At 41.2% G+C, this 25,119-nt stretch overlaps 1 protein-coding gene across 1 annotated transcript in view; it reads left to right on the top strand.

Moving 5' to 3' along the window:
* Positions 1-23,655, top strand: part of meis2b (Meis homeobox 2b) — a 29,101-nt gene extending 5,446 nt beyond the window's left edge. Inside the window, exons 7-13 of the mRNA XM_084378290.1 lie at positions 1,153-1,267; positions 9,936-10,075; positions 12,760-12,836; positions 15,070-15,128; positions 15,265-15,354; positions 16,299-16,394; positions 22,704-23,655. Coding sequence (XP_084234416.1) covers positions 1,153-1,267; positions 9,936-10,075; positions 12,760-12,836; positions 15,070-15,128; positions 15,265-15,354; positions 16,299-16,357 — 540 coding nt within the window. The 3' untranslated portion in view covers positions 16,358-16,394; positions 22,704-23,655. The remainder of the gene's footprint in view (positions 1-1,152; positions 1,268-9,935; positions 10,076-12,759; positions 12,837-15,069; positions 15,129-15,264; positions 15,355-16,298; positions 16,395-22,703) is intronic.
* Positions 23,656-25,119: the final 1,464 nt, after the last annotated feature.

Genomic DNA, 25,119 nt, shown 5'->3' with positions numbered 1-25,119 from the left:
CATATTTTTTATATCGGAGGTCTGAGGATGCGTGCAGTAGTCTGATGGTACGGCAGCAGGTACTTCTGTATATGTTGTCAGATGGCAGAAAGGTGGGTGGGTGTTGTCTTTTAGTATCTTTGGGCTCTGTGCAGACATCTCACTGCACTGATGTCCCTGATGCTCTGTAAATGGTACCAGTGATGTTCTGGGCAACCGCTTGGTCTTGAACTCAAACCTTGTGGAGTTTGACTTGATGGCGCTGATCAAACATCCCTCCATTCAAAATGTTTGCTTAAACATTTTGTGTACATTTCGATAGCTGTCTTCACCTCATGTTGCTACTTCTGGTTGTTTCACGCAGTAGTTTAAGCTGCCTTTACATTCAGTCACCTGGGTAACAGTGTGAGGTACAGTTAAAGGTTAAACATAAGCATACATGTTTGGTAGAATTCTCCTCATCTGTGTACGAATCTCATAGACTGATGAAGACTGTACACTATCCTCCATTCCTGTTAATTGCGTTTAAACAGATGGAGTGTTAAATAAGACCTTCATTAGCTTAATAAACATGGAAACACATGGCACCTCTTTGAGTAGCTGTGTGCTCTGAGGAGTAGTAATTATTGTGTGGCTGGATAAGAAAAGAGGGGCCATCGTTGAGAGGCCTCATTCACACTGCGCCATTGTCTTGGCGCTTCTTGTTGTCATCTGCCGAGCTCTTCATCTGATCACCATCCGGCAAACAGCTGACGCAGAGAGGCTGAAGAGGGAGATCTGCTGTTTGGTTTGGGCTTATAGCCGTCTGAGTGGCCAGGCCCATCAGCCCAATAAATACAGGCTCTCTCCCCAACATTAGTTTCAGAATCAGCCAGAGCACAGGAGGACCACATGCAGCAGGGTTACTAAGTGTCCTCTAAACTCCTGTTCCTACTTCTTCTGCAACTATATTTAAACCTCCCTCTTGGAAAGAATGGTAATGTTTTTCTTGTCTCACTTGGATGATGCCTTAATTTGCTAATCATACCAAGCAGCTTTCTTTGTGTCTTGGGAAACTGCGTAATGGACCTCATACTGGACCTACTGGACCTTCCTCATCTATTTTCCCCTCTCTTCTTCTCTATTTCCTTATCTCCTGTCCCCTGGTGTGCGGACCTCTGCCTGACCTCTCAGAACCCAGCGTCCTGGAGAGACATGGATGACGCCCACTCCACACCCTCTGTGGGCACCCCGGGACCGTCCAGCGGGGGACACGTCTCCCAGAGTGGAGACAACACCAGTGAACTCGGTAAGAGCGTCCGCAGGCCTCCTGCATCCTCTTTCATCCTCTTTCATATCAATGCTCTGACTTTCCTGTGACCTTTTCTGAGGCACGGCCACTGCTGCCTGGTGACTTGGGGGGTGGGGGGGGGTTCTCTGAAGACAGTTCATGCACTGAGTTTATCTGATCGTTGTATCTGCAGTGTGCTGACAAAAACAGGCAATCTAAGTTTAGTGAGGACTGCAGTTGCAGGTATTTACCTGAACCATAACCCTAATGTGCATCAAGCTGCCGCTGAGAATAGTTTCCAGAAAATGTTCACATGTTGGAGTAACATTTGATAAAAACAACCATCTACCATTTGCTTTACTGACCTTTCTTTTTATTTAATGATTAAATCTTCAGTATGAACCAAGTGCCTTTGGGCTGAGTGCTACAGACATGGTGGGGGAGTCAGAGAGCATAGAGAACAGACTGTAACTAACATTAAGGACAGTGAGGTCATGTCCTCAATATTTTTAAGAATTTTTGAGTTTCAGCAACCTAGGGGTGTATTTTCCAAAAATGCACAAGGTGTGTACTGACTTGGGTGATTCCAATTACAGCCCTGATTTAGAATGTCAGAATGCTGTGTAAAAATGAGTAACAGAGAAGAAGGTAATAATCTAGTGAACCGTATTGACATATACTCAATTGAAAACAATAAAAAGACAGTATATTCAATGTTTCAGCTCATCAACTTCATTGAGTTTTGTAAATATATTGTTATTCTGAATTTGATGTCAGCAACAAGTTGGGACAGGGTCAGCTAAAGGCTAGGGAAGTTGTAGGATACTCCCATTCCACAGGGAAACAGGTTCATTAGTAACATCTGATAGGATCATGATTGGGTATGAAAGGGGCGTAATCTGAAGGCTCAGTTGTTCACAAGCAAGGATGAGGCGAGGTTCAACACTTTGTCAAACACATGACTGTATAAAGAAGATTACCACACGGGCTCAGGAACACTGTAACACTGTTGTCAGTAAACACATTTAGTTTGTAATTTTTTTGTAACTTTTTTTTACACCAACCAAATGAATAACTAGACAGAAGGATTTAAGATTTAGTCGTGGAAGTGTAGAGCACCAAAATATAATTGGCTGATTTGATTTATGGACTAGTTATTCTAAAATCCTGGCTGCCGGGTCGATTAAGAAACACTTTTTTTGACAGTATAAAAAATGTACAATATATAATGCTCTACAGTTTTGCTCTTCAAATGAATGCTCTCACATATCAGAAAATAGTAGCTTATGTGAACTGATGCTTCTGCATTTTTAAATTGACACAGCAGGGTTCTAACAGATAAGAAGGATCTCAACTCTGTCTTCAAGTAAGAAAACCAAAAGGACAATCAGTGTTTAATTCACCGTGTAATTGTGGCTCCCTTACTTTTACAGTCAGTGCAGGTTTTCAATCTCAGCTCAGTTAGCGCTGATGAATCCGATGAAGAGATCCTCTGACTTTACTCCTGTCTGCTGTTATTGTTTGCCTCGATCTCCCTCTGATGCCTTCCTGCTCAGCTCCTTCTTGTGTCGCCCTGGTGTTTCACCACATAATGTGATTTCTGATGTGCTAATTGGAGGCTATAAGGGTTTTATGGCTTGTTTTTGTTTTTCTCCCCTTTGAGCGCAGTAAAAATAGAATGGACTTTAAAGCAACTTTCCACCCTCTGCTCATCAGGCAGCAAGCAGTAGAGCATTGATGAGAACAATAGGAGGATACTTTGCAAGACAAGACAAACTCAGAGGATTAAGAGACAATCAGAAACAGATCAAGACTCTTCCCTTGATTCTTCACCCGACACGTTGAAAATCATCTTGGCCTCTTGACTTCACCTAAGACGCACTGACAGTGTGACATGTTTGTTTTGTAAATCTTAATTTACCCATCCACTTTTTGAAAGTTGTAAGTTGAGGCGAGCTGAGAAAGTCCACTGTGTGAATAGCTCCTTTCCTTTGGGCTTTTTTTAAACAACAGTGGGGGGAAAACCCAAGGTCCATGCCCTTTTGACCTGGGAGAGAATGCATAGAGGATGGGGGTGCAGAATGCCCCCCGTAGGGATGTAAGGACAGAGCACTTTATGTATGAGGCACAAAGGAAAAGAAGAGGGCAGAATGATCAGAGCTGTGGTTGCTGCTGCAGGATCTACTGCATGCTACCTGCTGCTTGTCCCCAGGCCTCCCTGCCTTGTTTCCAGGCTATTATCATGCCAGGGAAGAGTCAAACACACAACCAGAGAGGATAGAAAGGACAGTTAGAGGTAGATGAGCTGTATTACTATTGTCATACATATCAGTTCAGTACTTGGAAAGGACAGTCACCTTTTTCATGAGGTACACTGATGTGAGCATGCATTGATCTTGATATCTCAATTCTCCTTATATTCATTTGCAACTGATGTGCATTAGTAGACATCAGTGAATGGAGGGATAGAGGAAACATAACTGCTCCTGGATTATACTGACTGGCAATGTTTTTCATCCAGTCCAGGAAATGTGATGTTCTGCACAAAGTCATGGGGCGGTGGTTGAGGAGGATGGTTGGCCATACAAAGCTCAAGACTTTAACATCGGGGCCAGGGTTGACATCCCGTGTCCCACATTGTGTTAGGTTTAGGCAACTTAAACACTTGGTTTAAGTTAGGGAAAGATGATTTAGGCCAAATGTCATTGTACAAATAACATCCAGAGCCAGTGCTGGAAGTAGTCTCCCTGTTATGTAGTGAAGTGTAAAGGATGTAGGTTTGCATACAGTATGGAGAGGAATAGTCCCTTCCAATATAGTTTCTAAGTTATATTAGATAATTCTGACGTCTCGCCATTGGACAGCAGTATGGTTGCTAGCAGGAGTAAACATAAAATGGGTGGATGTATCAAAATATGATTTGAATTTCCATCCTGAAATCCATGCAATATCATCATTAATGAATTATTTTGTATACAGCAGCAGGTTGAAGAAGTACCACAACCTTCCACTAACCTTAACCAGAGCATTTATCATAAGCAAGAAAAGTTTGTATTGAACATAGGGCTGGGCGATAGCACCTTCAAATAAAATTACATCATTTTATAGGCCATACACAATTTATATCTTGATATTTTGAAATCTCCTCAAAAGCACTTCATAATGTTAGGAGTGGATGACAAAATTAAATGTCACAATATTTTTGACCAAATACCACAATACGGACACTGTCATAATATTATAGGGACTATTTAGTATTTTCACAAAATATTAACACAATGAGATTTTTGATTAACAATCATCAGTAATGTGGATATAATGACTAAAGACAAGTACTAGAACAAGTAGAACAGTCTGGTGAGTTAAGAAAATGACATCACTGTATGACTGTAATGAGCCTTTAAAACCAGGAAAAGACAACACTTATCTCAATACTCATATCACCATATAATGACATACATATTCTAAGAACATAGTCTCATGTCAAGATATATATATATATATATTTATATAATATATGTATGTATATCCTGGCCCTAATTGAATATAACACAGCAGTTGGTAAAATACAATATTAATGTCCTTTCCATTGATAAATTGCTTTTTCAGTATTTAACCAAAACCCAAATTAAATTTAATGACAATCAAACAGAAGACAGGAAGTGATTGTGGTGTCCTCATGCAGTGAGATGTCATTAGTCATGCCTCCGTGGTCCGACGAAACCTTTTAAAATCCACTGTCATTTGGGAACACTGAAGTGGTGGCGATGTGGCTCCCAGCCCTGGCTAACCACAGCTAGATGATCCATCCACTGTGTGGCTGGTGGTTTGGCTCGTGGCTGCCTGCTCCTCTGAAAGCTCCCAGGTTTTGGTTGTTGCCTTGTAAACTGTGTGATATGCAGAGAGGGCTGTCTTTGATAGCTCAACCCCCAGGGTGACTGCTGTTGACCACAGCTAAAGGGACTGAGCTCTCCCAGAAATGTTAGAAAGGGGTCTGGGGGAGGACAAGGAGGAGGCTTGAAATGTCCATCACAAAGAAGGAAATAAAACAAAAGGCAGTGGGGGTGACTCCAAAAGATCCTGCACACTTGTGTTGAGAAATGGAATGTGAGGAACAGGATGTGTTGCATCTTTTTGTCACATCCAGAGCCTGGAGTCAGGAGGAAGGAATGTGAGGTGGAGGTGCTGACATGCCAGTGACATCACAGCTTCACCGTGGGCGATGGTCCTTTAGCATCTGTCATGCTGCAGATCTCAAAAATGTTTTAGAAAGGGAGGGGGAAGACAATGTAAGAGAGGGACAGAGAGAGAGATAAATGCTGGATGCAGAGGCAAGGTATATTATACATTCTGTGTCTGCTCTCACAGAGAAGAAGTCGTTACTGACTTAGTGTTTTACTGAATAATAACATGCATATTTTATTCTTAAAGGTTCACTTCGCCCAGACTATAAGAAACGTATATTCTGTACCTCACGAGGCATCTATGCTTGTATTATTTTTGCATCACAATTTAGATTTTTGATTTTTTTCACTTTCTTGGGGTCCGCACCAGGCGTGATTCTAGAATCAGACCTTCAGAGGTGATCACATGTGAAATACTAATTGGATGAAACACTTCATTATTTATCCACTGTCTCACCTGGTTCTTGCTCTCTCTTTCGTTATGCTTTCAGACAAAAGGCAAACTTAATAACAAGAGTATTTATAATATGACAAGAGGTAGGAAGAAGGCGGACAATCTAATTTATATAAATATAAACTTATAACATTATTCTAATTGAATATTGGGTTGCTGGTCAGGTGACATCAAGACTTTACTCTCTGGCTCTTTTGCCAAGAAAATATTTTGTATATCCATCTACATAAAAAAACTGACACATCTTTAGGATCATATATGAAATGTCTTTAATTGCAGTTCTTGTGAACCAACCCTTTAAAACCAAATAATAGACCATCTGTTCTGTAGAAACACAGAGATATCATGCCCTGTCATCACATGTAAATTGTCCCTGTGCCCAAATGACACTTTTGCCAATATACTGTACATGTACTTCAGTCATCTGTGCACCTTTCCCAAGTCATGTACGGGCACTTACAATGACAGCTATGTGATTAATGACCTAATATTGAAATGCAAATTTATCCTCCACTGGATGCAGACAGTGTTCCAGGAGCCATAGAAATCTTCTCTATTCACTGACTCTTGTGTGTGCAACTTATCTACCGCTCACTGCAATTTGGTGCTGCCAGCATGCAAACTGCACAGCTTAAAACAGCTTTAAACAGATGCATCTCCCCATCAACAGTTTCTAATCGTCATGTTTACCTTCTCACACAGAGGATTCCCCGTCTTGGAAACCTTCCAGACTACTTCATTTAGAGCTGTGTATCATGTCTAATGAGGGGAGGGGCAGCAAGGTGTCACTGATGATGGATCAGGGCCCCGCTGAGCTCATTAGACAGGCCACGCTGGCTTTGCATCACTGATGCAGCTTGGAGTGCTGCAATCAGTTCTGCTAGCCGCGCCGCACTTTGTCTTATGGACACGTCGTCCACCGACATTAACGGCCCCTGAGCTGAGACTGTGGAGCAGCAGATAAGAGACCAAATTAAACATACATTAAAAAAGTATAGTTTCAAATGTCAAGAATATCTGATCAGTACAAAGAGACTGCGTGGACTGTTCACTGAAAATAATGAAAACATGACAAAAACCTTGCACTACGTAGGAACAAAAGCGACTGAAATATGTGTAATATCTTGCTAAGAGCCAATATCTTGAATCAGGCTCAGTTTAAATGATCTCACTGAAAAGACAGATATAAAAATAATTTCTTTTTAGAGCTCAATAATAGATCAAATGGTCTCGTAACGATTATTTCTATATGTATTCTTGACCAGCGCTTATTCACAGGTTGAAGCTCAGCAGTTTATTTGAATACAATGCACGAACACATGTTGAGAAACAGTTAACATCGTTTCAAAATGACGGCAAGAAATCAGTAAATATCAAACATAATTAACACCTACTGGAACATGCATACATACATGCACATGAATATGTTCACAGTAAAAATGAAAATTAGAATGAAAAAGGATACATGGAGAAAAAAACATTAGATAAATAACTAAATACAACAATGTGGGAGTCGAACAGTCTGACATACAGAACACATGCAACATCATCAGCCCAGTGGCACATATAACTTCTTTTAAGCCACAGTTATATTGAGTAAGAGACTCAGAGTCGCTACAGTATTTGGCTCAATGTTATGCTAATAACCTCCTGCTGAAAAAAGCCGTCCGCCATTCATGAACAAACTTAGACAAATGTTGCAATGTGAGATGGAGATTTCTATATTGTTCACAACATCTTATTGGCTTCTGAATGTTTTCAAAGCAGCGAGGAGCAGTATAGAAAAGAAAACCGCATAAAAGTATAAAATCACAGGATGAACTGAGCTGAGCGTAGAAGAGCAGCAGAGGTAGAAGGGGGTAGAAAGGAGAGGAAGACTTCTCTTCATATCTTAGGGTGCTGTTTTTTTATGTGTTTTTCTTCTTAGCCCTGGGGCAAAACTCCAGCCATCCCTGCGGTAATGCCCACCCCTCCATCTTCACCCCCCTCACCTACCCCCTCTGGGGTCACGCGTGCAGACACTGGCAGGCAGTGCGGAGCAAGGACGGGGGGGTGGGCGGAGGGAGAAGAAGGGGGGCATGGGAGACTTGCACGGGTGTACGACTTTGAGACTGCATCGTCACACACTGGTTAGATTGGCCGAGTTGCTGGGGAACAGTCAGAAGCGATTAGTGTAGCAGAGGATCTGCCCCGCGGCTTTCCCCTCTCTGGAGCAGAAAAAAGAGGGATGAGGAGAGGAGAGGAGAGGAGGTGGACCAGGGTGGGGTGTCGAGGGTGGGTGGAGGGGAGAACAGCAAGCCTTCCTTAGATATAATTAGGCCGAGCGAGTCCTGTTTGTTCTCTTTCTTTCTTTCTTTCTTTCTTTCTTTCTTTCTCTCTTTCTCTAACTTTTTATGACGCTTTTTGTTACAACATACAAACTATAGCTTTATGATCTGAAGATTAAAAATTACAATAGCACTCCAATATATAACTCAAGTCATTAGTTCTCTGTTTTAACTAGTGAGGCCTCTCTTTGATTTATGTAATATTCATCGGCAACTTTCTTTTAAATTGTTGGTGTTCATTTGCTACAATACTGCACTCTGATCGGACTAAGTTGCTATTTTGTTTCCCGTCACTAATTGACATTTTGTCCATCTAGCTGATTTCTTGGTGAGAACTGATATTCTGGTTGCCCTAACTCATAAATAGAGACTGGCTTGAATGCGGTTACTAGACGCTGCAAACATATTTCAAACAAATGTGTCGATTTGAGAGTTGCTAACTCTGATGCAATGTGCATTTTTGTGTACATTGACGTAGCCCCCACCCCACTGCCACCTGGCCAGGAGAAGTAACTTAACCGATAGGCTGTAGGAGAAGTGGAGGTCGAAGCAGAGTACAGAGAGGACAGAGGAAATGTGAACTCTGTACCCTTCCCATGACTCAGAGCTGGACACCATCCGTCAAAACTCCCACAACCCCCAGAGCCCCGACCCAAGAACAGTTCCTTTTTAATGTCAATATTCATTAGCTGAAATATTTATGCATGAATATGGCTCATATAGGCGCATTTGATTGATGCATCTGTAAAAACAAAAAGACATGCTAGGGCAAATCTTAAGAAAAGTAGGGTTCCTGTCCCGCCTCGGGGGAGGAGTCTCTCAGATGCATTATTCACATGCCCTCCAGGCAGGCTTTCAAGGCTTCTCTGCCCTGAGGGCAAGAAAAATAACCACCACTGTTAAAAGTAAATCATCTCGGCTGATGCACAATTAATGGCAGAAAGGGAGAGGGAGCGGAGTGTCCCTTGTGTTGCGAGATGGAGAGAGTTAGCTAGCAGGGGCGGAAATCTCATCTTAAAGGAAGCCTCCTGCCTTGATCCACGGCAGCTTCCTGCTGAAATCAAACAGGGATGCTGCTAATGGCAGGATCGAGAGCCCGCTATGACGTTGGGCTGCAGACAATCCAACACAGACAGTGTGGGGAGGAGGGGGGGGGGTTCCCATGAACACATGGGAACGTAAGGGTGATGGCTTCACGCCCTACTGACCCACCCACCCACACCCACCTCATTCTGCCTCAGTACCCCAAATGAACGGCTCACTTCTGACTTCAAACGGCTAAAGGGTTTGATGTTATCAGGTTCATACTTCACAGGCCTGTCTTGTTTTTGTTTTTCCTTCATCTTACTTAGAAGGAAATCATTAGTCTTATTTCAAACAGAGGTCACATATACATTAACAGCACATTGCACTGAGTCCGACTGCAGCTTCAGCGTTCATTATTTCATGTCAGGCGCACAGCTCCTGCAGTCATTACCTCATGTCAAACGCGTGGCTCAGATTGAATTAATAGCTCTTGGTTTTATTGAGCTCCCACACTACAAACTTCTCTTCGTTATCCAGTGGCCGAGGAGTCAAGCAGAGGTGAGAGAAGGAATCTTGGGGGAATGTAATCGTTCTCTGTCTGCCCTTTCGTGGCACGTTTTCGTGCGGGAGGATGAAGGCGACGGGGCCACATTAAAGCTTTCTCGTAACGTGACTCCTCTTGTCTCTGATCGCAGGAGACGGCCTCGACAACAGTCTGGCATCACCGGGCACGGGAGACGAGGATGATCAGGACAAGAAGAGGCAGAAGAAACGAGGCATCTTCCCCAAAGTGGCCACAAATATAATGAGAGCATGGCTCTTCCAGCACCTTACGGTAAGGCAGTTTATCCCAGATCCTGTTAAACTTCTTTTCTATACAAGCTACATCCAGCTGTGGCTTTTTATAGACTTCAAACACGACACTTTTTCTTTCTCTGCAGCAGCAACCCTACACTGATTCCGTTTAATGCTAGAAATGAATGTTGTCTAAGCCCAGCCACTCCATCAGGCAACAGTTGTTTGAAATGATGCCTCTTCACCCAGGAATGAGCCCAGGCTAGAATTCCCAAAGGCATATTGAAACTAAGTTCATCCATGGTCTATTGTAAGAGAATGGAGCAAAGACGTACTCACATCTTAAGGTCCTTTTTGAAACACCAGGCCAGGGTTTGTACAGAAATCAACATCAGAAGCCTTCTGTTCAGAGCTCTGTAAGAGGGGGTGAGCAAGTCCCCACCAGAAGAGCTTTACCATTTATCTAAGGTCCAAAAGATATCACTGCTGCTGCCTCTTCGGTTTTTCTACCTCTCCCACTCTTAGATGTGTTATAACCCCTCAGTTGTTTAGTTTGTAAAAGGCCCATACAGGTCCTGTACTCAGAGTAATCCCTTCCTTTCCAAAGCCCACCTTTAGATTTTCCAGATAAAAAAGGATAATTGAATTATCCCCTCTCTGTTCCCCATCCCCTTTCAGGCCTAATTTGTTAAGCACAAGTGTTTGCCGTGGCAGGATGTGCCTATAAAAAGTGTGCAAGGGGACTTTGGCCTTTGAAAGGCCTATTGCAACACCCAAGCGATCAAGCATTCATCAGTCGTTGAGGGTGTGAAAGGAGCAGGATTATGTTTTGTCAGAGGTTGCGGTGTGAGGCCCGCGATTGGAAGGCTGTTGGTGGAGGGTGGGGGTGGCTTCTGTCCACCGCTAGCCGTACCCTCCTGCTTTTGTCGTCCATTCTGAAGACCCTTAAAAGATCCCCTTCTGAGGAAGCTATAGAGAAAGCAGCTGTGAAAGGTTTCGATTCATTATATTATTCATTATCGGCCCATTAGCCCGGCCATAACTGTTGGTTTCCATGCAACCCTACATTTATCCGCACTGATCGCAAGGTTTGCAGTTGGGAAACAAACCTGGAATCCGCTGAAGGTCACAGGTGTCATGTCAGAGTCAACTGAAATTCGATTGTTTTCTCAGTTGAGTTAAAAGATTTGCATGATGTTGTTCATCAGCAAACTGTCACTCCTAACTCCTCAAATATGGCAGCTCTGACCCTCTACCTATGTGAAGGGCTCCGTGGTCAAGTTAGCAATAATAGGTATGCAATGTCCAGTTAGGCTTTCAAAATAAAACTTGCTGAAAACAACCCGTTATGTGTGGGTGTGCGTTATGTCACTGGCTTCAAAGACTGCCAAGCACACAAGAGATTTTTTTTTTTTTCGCAGCAAAATCCAACCTCTGTGTATGACTGCGAGCTCCTATCAGCATTTGTGCGCACTTCAATGTGCACATACAATTTTTTTAAACCAGTTTACACAACTGCTATTGGTGCATTCTGTCTGTTCGTGTGTTGGATTTGAATGTATATATGTGTGTGTCTGTCTGTGTGTGTATTAGGGGTCTCATGAGATATCGGTATTGACAATAATTGTGACATTTTAAAAATGAAACTGATATCATCTTAATAATACACATAATATTGCGTAAATAATCCAGCGTTTGTCATTGTGGGTGATGGTAATGCTCATTAACACTGGTTACCACTGACCATAAAGGAGACACAGTAACTAGCTAGCTGCTACCACAGTACTGTGGTAAAACATCATGTCAGAGGAGATGGACACAGAGTTATCGATGATATCACTATTGTAAATTCTTTAGCCACAGTAATCATTCAGTGAATATCTGATATTGCGACAGAGTGTGTATGTGATATTGTGCATATGAGTGTGTGTGTATCTGCGCAGCTTGGAGGTGAGGACATTTTTGGAAACTGAATGCGATGGGAAATGTCAATAAGGGTCCTCACAAGTGTATAAGTATAAATGTGTGTGTGTGTGTGTGTGTGTGTGTGTGTGTGCACTAACCCTGAAAGGCAGTTTAAAATGAAGTGCTTGGAAGCTCATCCTTCACTGATGACCACAGGAGGCGGCTGTGGGCCTGACAGCAGCAGAATGGTGACTGGCCTACAACCCAGCTCTCAGTACACAGGTCACCTCTGTCTACCATCTGCCGCCCTCCTCCCTCTGCTGCTCACACACACACACACACACACACACACACACAGCCATAGGAACGACCGGGGCTGGAGGACAGGGCGATGAAGCCAGGCGGGGAGGGGTTGGGGGTGACGGGGGTCCTAGCCTTATCGTGGCCCCAAACAAAAGCCACCATTGTGCCTGTTTATATCCCACCCGATCGTTTGTCAAGCAATGTCAAATAATGTCAAATACTGTCACACAATGGCACGCGCTTTTAGCCTGTAGTGTTCAGGGGGCCAAACTGTGGTCAGCCTATGTTTTTCCACAGTCGGCTTGTGCACTCACTTCCAGGAATGACTGTGCATGGGAGCGACTGGACTAGAATATGCACTTCCTGTGTGGGAGTTTTACCTTGAAGTACAAGAGCCTGCACTTAGGGTTCAGTCAGCTCTGAACGCGGAGGCCTCTAAATGAATGCAAGCTGTTTCTGGCTGCAGACTGACTTGTATTTCTTTTTATTTATTGATTTTCTTTTTGTCACTCACAGCACCCGTACCCCTCAGAGGAACAGAAAAAGCAACTAGCACAAGACACAGGCCTCACCATCCTTCAAGTGAACAACTGGTAAGTCACGCTGTACATCTGTATAGTCGTATAAAATCTGACTGCTCTCAAAACTACTCACACATGCACGCACAATCTGTGTCTTTGGTTTCTGTAATGCCTTTTATAAAAAAAGATTTGACCTGACATTAGAGTGAATATTCTATTTGTATAAACATATTGCTGGATTTAGTGTGACTTACTTTTTCTAGCAGTAGGTGCATCTCTGATGCCATTCAAACAAACGGTCCATAAAGCTGCTTACAGATGTTCTCCTTCTTGGCTCATGAACATATTTAGTTTCCGAGTAATCCAAGTGTTTGGTATCAGCAACAGTTTGCTCAAAATACTATAATAATATAATAATCAAGAATTTGCTCACGTGATTCCTTTTTCTTCTCACACTATTTTCATGTTTGTTCATCAAGCACTGGGCCCTCTTGTGCTGTTAAAGATTAGTACATTGTTCAAAATGTATATAAACTCATACAGACAATGCTGGGTTTTGTTATGGTCATGCCATTAAAACAATCTGAATTTGGAAAATAACCTTAACTTATGGCACGATTTAATTTACAGGTCTGCAATTCCTTGTAATTAAAAAAGGAAGATTACCGGAAATAGTTATGACATTTGGTTCTAGTTACAAAGAACAAAGACATTCTTTAATTCAAGATATTTTAGTTTTGTATTCACTGAAGTACCAAACCCAAGAAAATATTAATTCATTCATCAGTTTTTAAAACATAATCCTTTATTTATGGTCAATTATGTGCTGGCCTATGGAGAAATTTCAGTTTTCTGAAAGTTCAGCTGGCCCGTTATAAAATGGTATTGGTAAGACTTTATAAAAACCATCACTAATAAATGGTAAAGTAAAAGTTAATTAAACTTTAGTTAATAGTTATTTCACAGTTAGATGACAAGGAAATGTGTTGTCAAACATTTATTGAGCAATTTATTTTTGTAAAGTTGCAACTGATATTTATAAACATTTACAATTGCTTAATAAATGATTTGGAGCATTTCGTTGTTTGTTAACAGTCAAATAATTAAAATTGAATCAACACACATTCATAATTTCTTAATGAGGTTTATTATTTTATTAAGTGTTACCTAATTGGAAGTGTACTGGTCAAACATCTGTTTTCCCAAAATTTGTAAACCAAAAAAATAAATAAAAAAAATTACATGGAGAGATTTGATTAGATGCCTTAAACTCCTGTCAGACACATGTACCACTGAAACGCTACATAACATTTAAAATATGTATCCTGAAAATAACTATATTTAACAATACATAGTGTGCTTGGTGGGCCTGTGAATAAAGGGCATGAAAAGTGGGGAACAGCTCAGGGTTTAAGGGTGGAAGACGATTCCTCACACCCTCATTTGACGTGTATGACATGAAGGATTAAAGCATTTTAAGGCTGAGCTGCCTTTGTAGATAGCTTAGCTGGAGACAGCTCCAATCAAACAGTCACACGTTCTGGATGTAGTTTTACACAATACAGTCCTACATGTCATCATTTTGTGAGCAGCCTGCACGGGGTTCAAGTTCGGATTAATTGAGATGACATTGCTTCATTGCTCTAATCCCCTGCAAAATCCACCAAAGAGTTTTCTTTTAAGTAAATCAGGTTTCTAACAGGCCTGATTACAATGCTGCCCACCTCTAATCCACACGTGAAGACGACCACGGGCTTTAGTCAAGGCTATATCCAATACCAATATCAAAGCATGCAAACCCTCCCTGTCTCTTTGCTGGATGTATCAATGGCAAAACATTGGCAAAGCAGTTAGCCTCATCACAGCCTGAGGCTACAGGGCAACACCCAAATCAATAGATTTTTTAAGCTATGTGATTTTCTCCTAATGCCCCAGATTATGTCAATAGGAATAAACTATGATTATTCATCAAGTCCCTGGAGACACACAGTGGGGTTCCAGTTCTTCAAAAGCTGCCAAATGAAATTGATGGTTTCTGTAAATGCTGGATGTTTTAGATGATAAATGGAGCATCCTTCTTTTTACATTATTACAAGTAGACCAGTGAGGGACAGGGCAGCGCTGGACAGAACAAAGACACACGTCTTCAGAAGAACTCTTTAAATTTTAAGGGGAAAACATGCCAAACTTTTTCTTTTCTTTTTTTTTTTTTTTTCAGAAGAATTATGATCCTTGTTTTTACTTGTTTTACAAAAGGCATCCTGTTTTTGTGTCCAATTCACATGATATTGTTCTTTTTCTCCAGGTTTATCAATGCAAGGAGGCGAATAGTCCAGCCTATGATCGACCAGTCCAACAGAGCAGGTAAAGCTGCAGTTCATTCAGTGTTCAGTCAGAAAAGAGAGACAGATTATGTATCAGAGGAGCCAGGCCAAAGAGAATTCAGAGAAGAGATTGCGTTGCTCACTGTGACAGTCTTGTTTCTCCTCTCCTCCCACAGTAAGTCAGGGTTCAGCTTACAGTCCAGACGGCCAGCCAATGGGAGGCTTTGTTCTTGATGGGCAGCAGCACATGGGTCTCCGACCTGGAGGTGAGCAATTTCTTAACTTTGTCAAACCATCAAGGGAAAAATCTCTCTGAATATTTTCTGCTTGAGGTCAGCTGAGTTTCTGACTTTTATTTATGTATGTATGTGTATTTCTCTGGTAGCAGAATCATCATAATCCAGTTGTCATTACTAATGAAATCAAAGTAAGCTGCTCTCAGAGACCCTATCACCAAGAATTACTATGATGATGACAGTTGTGCACCTCATGATCTACAAGTAAAGGTGTGGAGGTGTAGCCTTCTGTCATAGACGAGCAATTAATATGATTTATGAACCACTGAAACTTTTACAAACCTAGTCCAGTTCAATGAGTTGGCCTTGGATATACAAAAAGTATTTTTTGATCCAATATCAACATTGCTAACTAATGATAGGGTTGGTTCTTGGTTAATTTGTGCAGGACACAAAACAATTGCCTGTAAAGCATTAAACAAGGAGCACAATATTCAAAAGATGTCTGTGGAGGCAAAGATAACCTCATCAGCTGAGTTCATCTTCAGTGAACAAAGTCAAATAAACTGAGTAACAAGAGAAACTAATATTATATAGGCAACCCTTTATTTGGAAAGATGTCATTTTCACCTTTGACATGCAATCGAGCTTGTCCACCTGCTTCAGATGGGGTGCACGCTAACGCTGTTAGCGCTTTCAGCCATGGTAGAATTTTGGGTGAACTGGTCCTTTGAACTAATCACCCTTGCTCACCATTTTAAACATGATAACATGCCATGTAATATACAGGCTGTTTGCTTGCTTTTACGTAGATCATCAGTTCTCATACGTCTCTATAGCAGGTTTCAGTTTGACATTAATGCACACACACACACACACACACTTGCAGAAAGCTCTGCTGGCCTGCGTCTGTAGAGATTGATTTCAGAGTTGTACCATTTTCAGCGTGTTCTTGTTTGTTCTCCTCCTTTCAGGGCCAATGGGTGGTATGGGTATGAACATGGGCATGGACGGGCAGTGGCACTACATGTAAATCCACTCCATCAGACAAGCCTGAAAAACAGGGTGAAGTAAGTAGTGCAGTCTTTGTCTCTCTACATTCATAAGAAAGGCTGATTTCACCTTTCTACCACTCACTTCTCCTCGACTGTCACTTGGATTCTTGCTAGAGTGATTTTCATGTGAATGCAAGAGACCTATTCACAGTATTCTTTGCACAATATCAATGTTTCCTCTTGTCTTTGTGGTTTGATTGCAGCAAGACTGTTGTGGTGGAAAACATTATTTAAAGCAAATGTAACTGGTCTGTTTTTAGCTACTTTACAGAAGTTGCACTGTGGGTAATGTAGGCACCACCAAGAAGAATGTGTGAAATAAAGAACGTAATATCTGTGGTTAGGACTGGGCAATATATATGATACATATCATTATCGTGATATGAGTCTTGATTTTGGATCATTATATGACATAAGTCTTTTCTGGGTTGGAAGGCTGCATTACAAATCAAATCAAATCAAATCAAATTTTATTTGTATAGCCCAAATTCACAAATCACAGTTTGCCTCAGAGGGCTTTACAATCTGTACAGAGACGACACCCTCTGTCCTTCGACCCTCGATTCGAGTGAGGAAAAACTTGCCCCAAAAAAGGCCCTTTTAACAGGGAAAAAATGCGGAAGAAACCTCAGGGAGAGCCACAGAGGAGGGATCCCTCTCCCAGGACGGACAGACGTGCAATAGATGTCGCATGTACAGAGCAGATCAACGAGATCACAATGTATTCAATTATAAGCGATGGTTGACAGGAGTGAAAGTACACAAAGATGTATTACAGCAATAATGATGAAATGCACATGGAAATGTGATTACTAGTGATAACAGTAGTAATGATCAATGGCAAGGATGGTATGTAGCAATGCAGTACGATAATAGTAGTGGAACGTATGTAACAGAGATGTGACTAATATTAGCGACAGTAGTGGTGGGTGTCAGGCAGGGTCATGGCAGTAGGCGCATCCACGATCAGGCAGGGCCATAGCAGTGGGCGCATCCACGATCAGGCAGGGCCATAGCAGTGGGCGCATCCACGATCAGGCAGGGCCATAGCAGTGGGCGCATCCACGATCCACGACCCGGGCGCGGCCAGGATCCAAGGGAGCCTGTAGGACTAGAAAGCACAAGGACTCCGGGGAAGAAGCAAGTCAGTGACATGCAGAGATGGGGCATGTATACAGGCATAATGTATACAGATGGAGAGGAGAGGAGAGGGGAGGAGAGAGAAGCTCAGTGTGTCATTGTCCCCCGGACTAGGCCTATAGCAGCATAACTAAGAGCTTACAGTCAAGCGATGTCATTTTCTGAACGTACCAGACTGTTCTACTTGATCTAGTACTTGTCTTTAGTCATTATATCCACATTACTGATGATTATGATCAGAAATCTCATTGCGGTCATATTTTGTGACAGCACCAGTAATCATCCCTAAAATATTGTTGTAGATGTCCTATTTGGTTGCCTAGTTCTAACATTTATGAAGTGCTTTTCAGAAGTTTCAAAATGTCAAGGTATATATCATACACCACGCAATGGCCTAAAAATATCATGATATTATTTTAAGTCCATAAATATCTCCCTATCTCTGGTTCTGCTGCTATCAGTTGCTTCGAACTGTCCATAATGAGTCCAACAGTGTTATAGGGGTGTAATTTTACACCAGTAGACATTACCTACATTACCCACAATGCCACTTAGCCACTGAGTGACCAGAGGCAGTTTATCAGATGACATGCAGCTTCCTCTGGAGCCACAGAAGGCTTTATGCTCTTTTTTTCATATATGCAGTTGCACCCCCCAAGACCAGTAAACACACTTTAATGTGTAAACCTGTTGGAATTACCCTTTAGGTCTTACATTAATGAGACTGTATCTGAGTTAAGACACCACTAAAGTGCTATTATTGCAAAACTAGAGTGCTATAAAAAATGTTCAGAGTTGAGGATACTTCGTTTTGAGAAGACACAAACATTACTGTGTTGTTTTCAGAAAGCTGGACTAAAGGTGAGGTTATGCTCCTTGGTCTATTAAATATGTTATAGGTTTCTGTGTGCAACTTTAAATTAAAATACATAGATTTATACTAAATAGAATAATATAAAGAAATCTCTAGTGGAGCTGAAATCTGTCAGTATTGGTTGGCTAAATAAATTCAGTGTGGGAAACACATTCCTCTCTATCACTCTCCACAGCACTCTCCATCGCTCTATCCCCCTCTTCCTCCATTTCTCTTTTCCTCCATCTCTACGCCCTCAGCAATCTGATTAAGAATCAGGGTAATACTCCCCCTCCTCCACCTCCTCCTCCCGCCTCTATCAGCTTCCACCACTGCTGACAGTTCTCAAATCAAGACGTATCGCCTGCCGGAGGCACCCTAGGACAGAGAATTTTATTTAACACCCACTCTCCACTGCTCAATGAGCCACGCTGTAATGACACTTACCTTGATTAATAGAGCTCTTTATATGTAAATAGGAGCTACATTTGCTTCATTTTTTTCACCCGGGCCAATTTTCGCCAACACAGCCCCCTCTCCCCTGTCTGATAACCCCCCCAGCTTTGCTAATGAAATTCAGGTAGTGATGCTTCATCTAAAGAAAAGAAAAAAAACGTTCAGATCTGCATAGAGACATCACCTCTCAACCCGAATAAATGCTGCCTATATATTTTTGGAGAGTCTTTAATCTAATTATTTCTCATTGAATGATCATTGACTAGTTACAGTAATAGCTCAGTCGAGCCGGGTGTTTTTGCTTCACCTAATTTGATCTGTGGTGAAAGCGTATGCTGACTGTGGCAGTAAATCTCCCCAGGACTGCAGGAGGGGAGAGAGCAGTGTTTGGAGTAATATGAGGGTTTTCCATGGACGATAAAGCCCGAGCCATAACATTTAACCATTATGGAATACACCACTAAATACGCACTATTTTACTCTCCCCTCTGCTGGCTCCACCACATGCTTTATGACAGTATACTGTATAATGCACATGTGTTTGTGAGAGAATATCTTACCAAGTGCAATATGAATGAGACCACAAAAAGAAAGTCATAAATCAAAGAATTAGACAATTGAGCCAAAGTGATTTTCCTGACAACTGAGCACACTAAGATGTGGCTTCATTAAAAGCTTGTAAGTGGACTTTGAGTTAAGAAATCTGAAAAGTCCCCTTTTTTAGCTTTTGAGTTTAAGATTTCACAATTAACTGGCTATAAAATGAATCGGTGTGAGGTGTCAAGGGTGTGTCATCCAGCAGCAGTTAGTCCATTCCAAGTCACATGGATACCATCAGGGATGAAGTATGTGGGGATGAGACTGAGCACTGACATGAACAACATTTTACAACTTAATACGTCTCACTGCTTCAGAAAAGTAAAAAATGACCTAGATAAGTGGAAATCAATCAACCCCACTCTTTGGGGAAAAATGAAAACCATAAATACCGGTTGTTGCTCCAACGTTTAACTACAATCATGTTTCAATGAGGATACGAATGACAATCTCTACAGGAACTTCTAATCAGATCATTAAGGACAATTTATGGAATGGAAAGAAACATAGAGTCAGTATGCAAAAGCATTATGACACGAGAAGTAAAGGAGGCCTAGGCCAGTGTAGCGCTTTATATTATTGCATTTTAAATGGCAAGGCTAACCAAACACTGTGTGGCACACAGCTTGGACGACACAGACAGAAGAAGAAATCACAGCCCCATTTAATCAGTTGAGATATTGTCACAGGATGGTGTGGGTAGTCTGATGGGGACGAGAGCAATCCAAATTTCAGCACTCCACAGAAGTGTGAGAGAGTGAAGTTTGAGAAGTTTTTGAGTTTGAAGAAGTAGCATCAGAGCCACGGGCATTAAACCAGGCGGGGGGGGGGGGGGTGGCATGGTCAAACGGTTTTTGACTTACCTAGTTCTGCTCACTCTGCCTCAGTCCTTTACAGTATGGCTGCAGATGCTCGGTGAGGGAAGACTGAAGATTTAAAATCTAAATTGTAAAATTAAGAAAGAAGCATGGAAATACATAATAACATGTACAGGACGGTCTGTTAGGGTGCTGTTTTTTACACCAGTAAGACTTCATGAAGTGGGCTTGATACAAAACAACTTGTGTTGGAAATGTAATGTACAGGCCCTCGTACACTCATTATGGGGATGTTATTTGGTTTTGGTTATTGGGGAATCGGGTGGATGGCTTGAAAAAGTCCTTAGCAGAATGTCCTCAACTTTGCCTTCTGGGAGATAGATGAGAGTACCATCAGGAATATCTAAAGCAGAATTGGTTTGACAGGCTTCATCACTGCCGCTAGGATTATTCTTCACTTGAAGAGTCAGACTCAGAATTTATTCAGTGGGTTAGGTGAAGACTGATAATGCCCCCTTTGAACTGATGATAGCCGGGTTAAACAATAAGGAAGGAACATTTCAGCAGGTCTGGAATCATTTCTTTAATTATATAAAAGGGGGTAATACTGTAGGTGCCTGTAATGTGGAGGGAGAGGAGGAGTATTTTATTTTAATAACATCCTCTATAGCTGAGGACAACTGGGATACAGTATTTAGTAACAAATGATGATGTGATACATTTATGTGCTTGTATTCATGTATATTTGACAAGGTTGTATGGTGTTTATGTTTATATAATTATATATATATATATACATATATATATATATATATATATATATATATATAATGTTTGTGTAATATAATTCGCCCAATGATGAAATCTAAGAGATGATACATGACCTCATGAACTTATTTTTTCCATAAGTGACTAAACTGGCTGTTTGAAGCTAGAAAGGTGGCAGGGTCCTCCACATATAAACAAAGTAAAACAGTATAAATTGTGTCGTCCTTTAAGGTCAGTTTGTTTATTCAGTTTATTCAGTCATGAAAACAAAGACAGTTTGTTTATTTAGTTTGTTAAGGCAGAAAAAAAATCAGCCAACATTTACTTCCTAAAACTACAGAGTGCTCCTTTAAGCAAAAGCATATCCCTGCCTCAACTGTCACACGTCACTTATCTATAGGCCAAAGATTTGAGACACTCACCTGCTGTGTGTTCACTGAGGTTATTGACGTTGACAGATTAAGAAGTATTTAGGAGGAAAATGCTGTGGATGGTGTGAGCTGTGTGATTAGTGAGCGGTGGAGAGGAGTCTCATTTTCGTCTGTATTCTACAAAATATGATGGCTTAAGAGTTTTTCATGGAATGGCTCGACAAACCCTGAAATACTTTTTATGCACAAATAATCAAAATGTGAAAGGCTGTGTGATTTGATTGTTTTAACTCTGACTCAGAAGTGCAGAAACAGGTGAATGACTGTGATGTCTGGAGAAAATGGCAACATCTCTGCAACACAAAATTATGTTTTTAATTTCAGACTTTAAAAGGCTTACTGGATTATTTAAAAACCTTGAAAAGGGATGTTGCACCGTGCACAGCAGTGCTCCTCGAGGTGCAGGCTGTACAGTTTAAACCAGTGGACCAAAAAAACCCAAAAAACATTCCAGGATATGACTGACACCGATTTATTAACTATTACATTAAAACAACAAGGAGCAACCAAAACGTTTCACACACTGAAGCAACATCTGTCAGTGTGTACACTAATGTACAGTTAATTAAACTTTAGTTAATAGTTATTTGACTGTTAACGAACAATGAAATGTTTTATAAACCATTTATTACGACATTGTTTAATTTAAAATGTTTACAAGACATCGTAAATGTTTAATAAGTACTAGTTTACTGGACGTCATCATTAAGTTATAACTGATGTTTATAAACCTTTACAATTACTCAATAAATGTTTATAAAGCATTTCACTGTTTGTTAACAGTCAAATAACTAAAGTATAAATTGATGGTTGTTCCACTTTGTAATAATCAAACTAAATAAACAAACTCTCTTTGTTTTCATGACTGAATGAACTGAATAAACAAACTGACCTTACAAGACAACACAGTTTATACTGTTTTACTTTGTTTATATGTGGCGGACCCTGCCACCTTTCTAGCTTCAAACAGTGTTCTGGGACCTTATTGTCCTCTGAGAACAGCTTGTTTATTCTTATGGAATTACCCTTATTATTACCTCATTAATATTGTTAACATTGTGAGTTTGTTTTACAATATCATAAATATAACTTTTAACGAGTTTCTGAATTTATTTTAAAAAAAAACAAACATAGTGCCCCTTTAATAATGTTATTAGACTATGTACTGACCATGAATAACATATGTAGCGTGTATGACTGGTGGTTCAGTGTGTGTCGCAGCTGATGAGATGTAATAACCCTGCTCTCCGTCTGTGTCCAGGCCTCCATGGTTGGCTCAGGGATGTTCTTCCATCTGGCCGTGGAGCTCAGTACCGGAGCTGCCTCTGCAGCCGCCACGTCAAACCCACCTGATCGTACACCCACCTGACCACTCCCACCTCACCTTGCCCGAACCCGCACGGTGCGCGCGCGTGTTGGGTCACCATGGAAACGCCTAACCTCAGCACCGGAGGCCGCCAATAAACTTTGACTTTAACCTGAACAGAGACTCGGTGCGAGCTGAGGAGCTGCGGAGAGCTGCACGGAAAATAAAAGGACTTCACAGCGAAGAGAAGCAGTTCCACACATCTCCTCCATTTCCTTTTAAATTATTTATTTATTTTTCTACAACCACCGGGGATAACGACTTCTCTCTCTTTTCTTCCTCTCCTTTTTTTAAGTAGACGAAAGCTTTACCCCCAAACCTTTAAATAGGCACACACACCCCCTCCGAACGAGACTGTACAGAGAACACACACACACACACACACACACACACACCCTCCTTTCTAAGACAAAACTAAAACCACTGTGGGATATCTTTTAAAATATGAGGACTCGGTGAGAGTTTAATGTCGTGCTGTATAGATCTGTGCTCCTCTTTTTATTTGGCTGTTTCTCATGTTTGCGCTTGTGATCACTAGACGTTAGAGTGAGCTTTACCACTGCTATCTTGTTCATTTTTCCTTTCTTTTTTAATTCCAACTAAAACAAAGATTTTTAAAGAAAATTTCCTCTGAATGTTTGTTTCTCTTCTTCGTGCACTGCATCTCTTCCCTCAGCTTTGACTCTTCTTGTGTTCTTATAAACTGGGACTGAAAAGACTGACTGGATGGCGGAACAAGTTCCTTTTTTTTTTTTTTTTTTGACGATGTTTGAAATAATTTTATAGCACCAGAACACCGAAAATAAGTCTGCACTAAAACCAAAATAAAGACTTGAGTGAGGACGCAGCGGAGTGTTTTCATGTGGACAGCGCGGTGATCCAGTTGTGTTTGTGTTCTGTGGGCTCATCGGAAAAATCCCGAGCAGAGAGGTGAGAGTAGGCGTCGGGGAGAATTCTTAAGGCAGCAGCATTAGTTGGTGGAGCAGGTCACGTAGTCTGCTCCGGTTCGATATGAGACGGGATTGCAGTTGTCTCGCATTATTCGATTGATGGTGACAGGGATGATGGATGGCCCGCCTGCGAAATTCAAGAAAACCCGGGCGAAGTGTGGAGCTGCAGCGGCGCACACATTATACTAAATGTTGTCTCTGCACAGGCCGGCCCGCTGCTGGCCGGGCGCGCGTGTGTGTGATACACAGAGGAACAGATTTAGAGAATTAAAAAAAAAAAGATAAATGTGGATACTCGGGGGTCGAGGCACATTTTTTCTAAAAATAAATAAATAAATTCCTTCGTTTTCAACGAAAAACTGGTGATTTCTTATTTATATTTTCGGTTCGTGATATTTTCCAGCAGATCATCTCTATATCTGCGTCACAGGGGAAATAAATCAGCGTAAATACAGAAAACTGACAATAAATAAATAAATAAATAAATAAATGAATAAGTAAATAAATAAATAAATAAAGGGCCCGACGCACCGAGGAGCTCATTTATCACTGTCAGCCTGTAACGATCCTCTGTGGTTTCTATTGACGAGGACAGCAGCAGCCGGAGCTGACTGCCGCAGAGCTGCAGGCCAAAAGCATTATTTCTGATAAACAGGCCGATTCATGTTGATCGGCAACAACCCGCCCAGATCATCACGCGCTAAATAAGTTGAAACCACTAATATAGTCAGCGTTTATTATTATTACGATTAGAATGAGTATTATGATTATTATGATTATTATGATTATTGTTATCATTGGTATTATTATTATTATTATTATTATTATTATTACTACTACTACTAATATTATCATCGTTATTATTGTTGTTGTTGTTGTTGTCGTCAGTTGCCCATAATATCAATAACAATATTTAGTTTAATCCGCCAGAGGATGACAGCTTGTCCGATAATAGGCGCTGTCTCTGTCCTAAATAAAACATCTCTGGTTATCTTTTAAGCAGCTTCACCTTTTTAATTGTCACTTGGAGCGAATAAAGAATTGCTGCTTTAAATCCACCTCTGGCCAGAAGGGACGGAGTGTTTCCTTCCAGCTGCGGGCCTGATGTGTCCCGGGCCTCTCTGTCTGTCTGTCTGTCTGTCTGTTCACATCCAGCGCCACTTCACTCTTTAGATGGTCATATTTCAAAATGGATCATAAAAATAAATGAATAAGACCAAATATCGCAGGCTAATGCAATCGAATACGTGATCAGCTTCAGTCTTAGGGCAGGTTATAGGAGCGGATTTCACCTTGTAACTGCGCTGTTTCAAATGATTTTCCAGTTCATAATGAGATGAAAACAGCAGCAGTGGTATTTT

The sequence above is a fragment of the Pagrus pagrus genome, assembly GCF_965226575.1.
Source record: "Pagrus pagrus genome assembly, chromosome: 16".
In the NCBI taxonomy this organism is placed as follows: domain Eukaryota; kingdom Metazoa; phylum Chordata; class Actinopteri; order Spariformes; family Sparidae; genus Pagrus; species Pagrus pagrus.
The sequence above is the reverse complement of the archived record's forward strand: the minus strand, read 5'-3'. Positions and strand labels throughout refer to the sequence as shown.